Raw genomic sequence first — 3,351 nt, 5'->3', positions numbered from 1 at the left:
AACCCCCCTGCCACGACAGAGCCTGAAATACTCTGTTGACTTGTCAAGGAATGAAATCTGCTTCAAACACACATTAGTCACTTTGAAGGAGCACATAAACAGTGTTGCACATGTGGAAACCCAAGGACATTCAGAGGACAGCAGTGTGGCACCACTAATGTTGGTCTAAAAGGAACACTTCTTAACTTCAAGCATGAACAATGCCATTTTTCCTCTTTCTGCTTGCCATTCTGGGGCTTTATAAGATGTTCCTTTAGAATATCGCATCCTAAACAGGGATGAATGGATATCACTGTTCTCTTATGAATATTAATGAAATTAACTTGATGAGACACCCTGTCTGCAGTGCGCTGTGCTGCGCAGGCAGTGCTGATCATAACAGACCACTGAATGACATGGTCACAGCTGTACACTATTGGACTTGTGCCTCTGAGAAAGTCAGACATAGCTGACACAAGATCACAGATGGCTGGGTCAAGATGTTACACAGTGTGATGTGCTTTATAGATGAAAAAGAACACAGCAATTTCTCTGATTGATATGATGCCTTATAATAACCAGCATGCTCGGAAATTAGTTTTTTTTTTTTTTTTTTTTAGATACAATTTAATGCAAAAGGAACAATGAACAAATTTAAACAACAAAACCACCAGTATTCTCAGATATTTGCAATAAGCTACATTTAAACTCTACCAGTCAAAAGTTTTTAAATGTTTTTGAAAGAAGCCTCTTATACTCATCAAGGCTGCATTTATTTGATCAAAAATACAGTAAAAACAGTAATATTGTAAAATATTATTACAATTTAACTTCAGCAGCCATTACTCCTGTCTTCAATGTCACACTATCCTTCAGAAACCATTCTAATAAACAAAACATTAAGCAGCAAAAACTATTTTATATAATAGTCCTATAATGATATAACTGATAATAGCTGAGCAGCAAACTGGCATATTAGAATGATTTCTGTAGGATCATGTGACACTGAAGACTGGCGTAATGATGCTGAAAATTCAGCTTTGATCACAAGAATAAATGATTTTTACTTTTAAACATTAAAACAGAAAACAGTTATTTTAAATTGTAATAATATTTCATAATATTACTGTTTTTACTGTATATTTGAACAGCTTGGTGAGCATAAGAGACTTAAAAATATATAACATAAGTATATATAAATACAAAATCATATTTATAATCATACAGTATATATAACCACATACAATGCAGTTACACAAAATGTGTGTTTGGGCCATGTATGCATCCTCTTCAGCCCCTGACCAGCATCCAGAGGGGACTCCAGCCCCCGACCAGTGTCCAGTGACTGCCTCAGCCCATGAACCTGCTCTAGGCCACGACCCCATAGCTCTGTCCAAGAAAATTTTGGGGGTGGGGAGGGGACTAGGTACCTGGCTAAGGCCATGGAGGCCACGCCTCTCTTGCCCCTGAACTGCCTGCACCGCCATGGTCCCCTGAATTGCCTGCACCACCATGGTCCCCTGAACTGCCTGCACCACCATGGTCCCCTGAACTGCCTGCACCGCCATGGCCCCCTGAACTGCCTGCACCACCATGGTCCCCTGAACTGCCTGCACCGCCATGGTCCCCTGAACTGCCTGCCCCACCATGGTCCCCTGAATTGCCTGCACCACCATGGTCCCCTGAACTGCCTGCACCACCATGGTCCCCTGAACTGCCTGCACCGCCATGGCCCCCTGAACTGCCTGCCCCGCCATGGTCCCCTGAATTGCCTGCACCACCATGGTCCCCTGAACTGCCTGCACCACCATGGTCCCCTGAACTGCCTGCACCGCCACCTGAACTGCCTGCCCCGCCATGGTCCCCTGAACTGCCTGCACCGCCATGGTCCCCTGAATTGCCTGCACCACCATGGTCCCCTGAACTGCCTGCACCGCCATGGTCCCCTGAACTGCCTGCACCGCCATGGCCCCTGAACTGCCTGCACCACCATGGTCCCCTGAACTGCCTGCACCGCCATGGCCCCCTGAACTGCCTGCCCCGCCATGGTCCCCTGAATTGCCTGCACCACCATGGTCCCCTGAACTGCCTGCACCACCATGGTCCCCTGAACTGCCTGCATCGCCATGGCCCCCTGAACTGCCTGCCCCGCCATGGTCCCCTGAATTGCCTGCACCACCATGGTCCCCTGAACTGCCTGCACCACCATGGTCCCCTGAACTGCCTGCACCGCCATGGCCCCCTGAACTACCTGCACCACCATGGTCCCCTGAACTGCCTGCACCGCCATGGCCCCCTGAACTGCCTGCCCCACCATGGTCCCCTGAATTGCCTGCACCACCATGGTCCCCTGAACTGCCTGCACCACCATGGTCCCCTGAACTGCCTGCACCGCCATGGCCCCCTGAACTGCCTGCACCGCCATGGTCCCCTGAACTGCCTGCACCGCCATGGCCCCCTGAACTGCCTGCCCCACCATGGTCCCCTGAATTGCCTGCACCACCATGGTCCCCTGAACTGCCTGCACCACCATGGTCCCCTGAACTGCCTGCACCGCCATGGCCCCTTGAACTGCCTGCCCCGCCATGGTCCCCTGAATTGCCTGCCACCACCATGGTCCCCTGAACTGCCTGCACCACCATGGTCCCCTGAACTGCCTGCACCGCCATGGCCCCCTGAACTGCCTGCACCACCATGGTCCCCTGAACTGCCTGCACCGCCATGGCCCCCTGAACTGCCTGCCCCACCATGGTCCCCTGAATTGCCTGCCCCACCATGGTCCCCTGAACTGCCTGCACCACCATGGTCCCCTGAACTGCCTGCACCGCCATGGTCCCTTGAAGTGCCTGCACCGCCATGGCCCCCTGAACTGCCTGCCCCGCCATGGTCCCCTGAATTGCCTGCACCACCATGGTCCCCTGAACTGCCTGCACCGCCATGGTCCCCTGAACTGCCTGCACTGCCATGGTCCCCTGAACTGCCTGCACTGCCATGGTCCCCTGAACTGCCTGCACTGCCTGCACTGCCATGGTCCCCTGAACTGCCTGCCCCACCATGGCCCCCTGAACTGCCTGCCCCGCCATGGTCCCCTGAACTGCCTGCCCCGCCATGGCCCCCTGAACTGCCTGCAATGCCATGGTCCCCTGAATTGCCTGCACCGCCATGGTCCCCTGAACTGCCAGCGCCGCCCTGGAAGTGTCCTAGCCTGCCAAGTCCACCCATGCTCCACCACCCAGGCCTGCCTCTGCAATGCCCTAGTCCTTGTCCTGTTCCCCTGCATGGGCCTGGCCCACCATCCCTCCCCCAAGACCACCTCCATTCTACCACTCTCCTGGACTTTTTGTCTAGTTTTTAGTTTTATGTTGGGCGTCG

General features: G+C 52.9%; 1 protein-coding gene across 1 annotated transcript; it reads right to left on the bottom strand.

Moving 5' to 3' along the window:
- Nucleotides 1-399: 399 nt before the first annotated feature.
- On the bottom strand, nucleotides 400-3,143 carry LOC125253312 (uncharacterized PE-PGRS family protein PE_PGRS20-like). The gene is made up of 2 exons (XM_048167235.1): nucleotides 1,410-3,143; nucleotides 400-429 (listed from the first exon to the last, which is right to left on the bottom strand). Exons 1-2 carry the CDS (start codon nucleotides 3,141-3,143, stop codon nucleotides 400-402), a joined length of 1,764 nt encoding a protein of 587 aa, XP_048023192.1.
- Nucleotides 3,144-3,351: the final 208 nt, after the last annotated feature.

This window comes from Megalobrama amblycephala, linkage group LG18, assembly GCF_018812025.1.
Source record: "Megalobrama amblycephala isolate DHTTF-2021 linkage group LG18, ASM1881202v1, whole genome shotgun sequence".
NCBI classification, from domain to species: Eukaryota; Metazoa; Chordata; class Actinopteri; order Cypriniformes; family Xenocyprididae; genus Megalobrama; species Megalobrama amblycephala.
This window is presented reverse-complemented; position numbering and strand designations above follow the sequence as displayed.

What these genes read in the sequence shown, in the direction of transcription:
- LOC125253312 (XM_048167235.1), bottom strand. Translation starts at nt 3,143, where the DNA reads ATGGCGGTGCAGGCAATTCAGGGGACCATGGCATTGCAGGCAGTTCAG. An exon ending in GCCTCCATGGCCTTAGCCAG is followed by an intron (nt 430 to 1,409) that starts GTACCTAGTCCC and finishes TGACTTTCTCAG; the next exon opens with AGGCACAAGTCCAATAGTGT.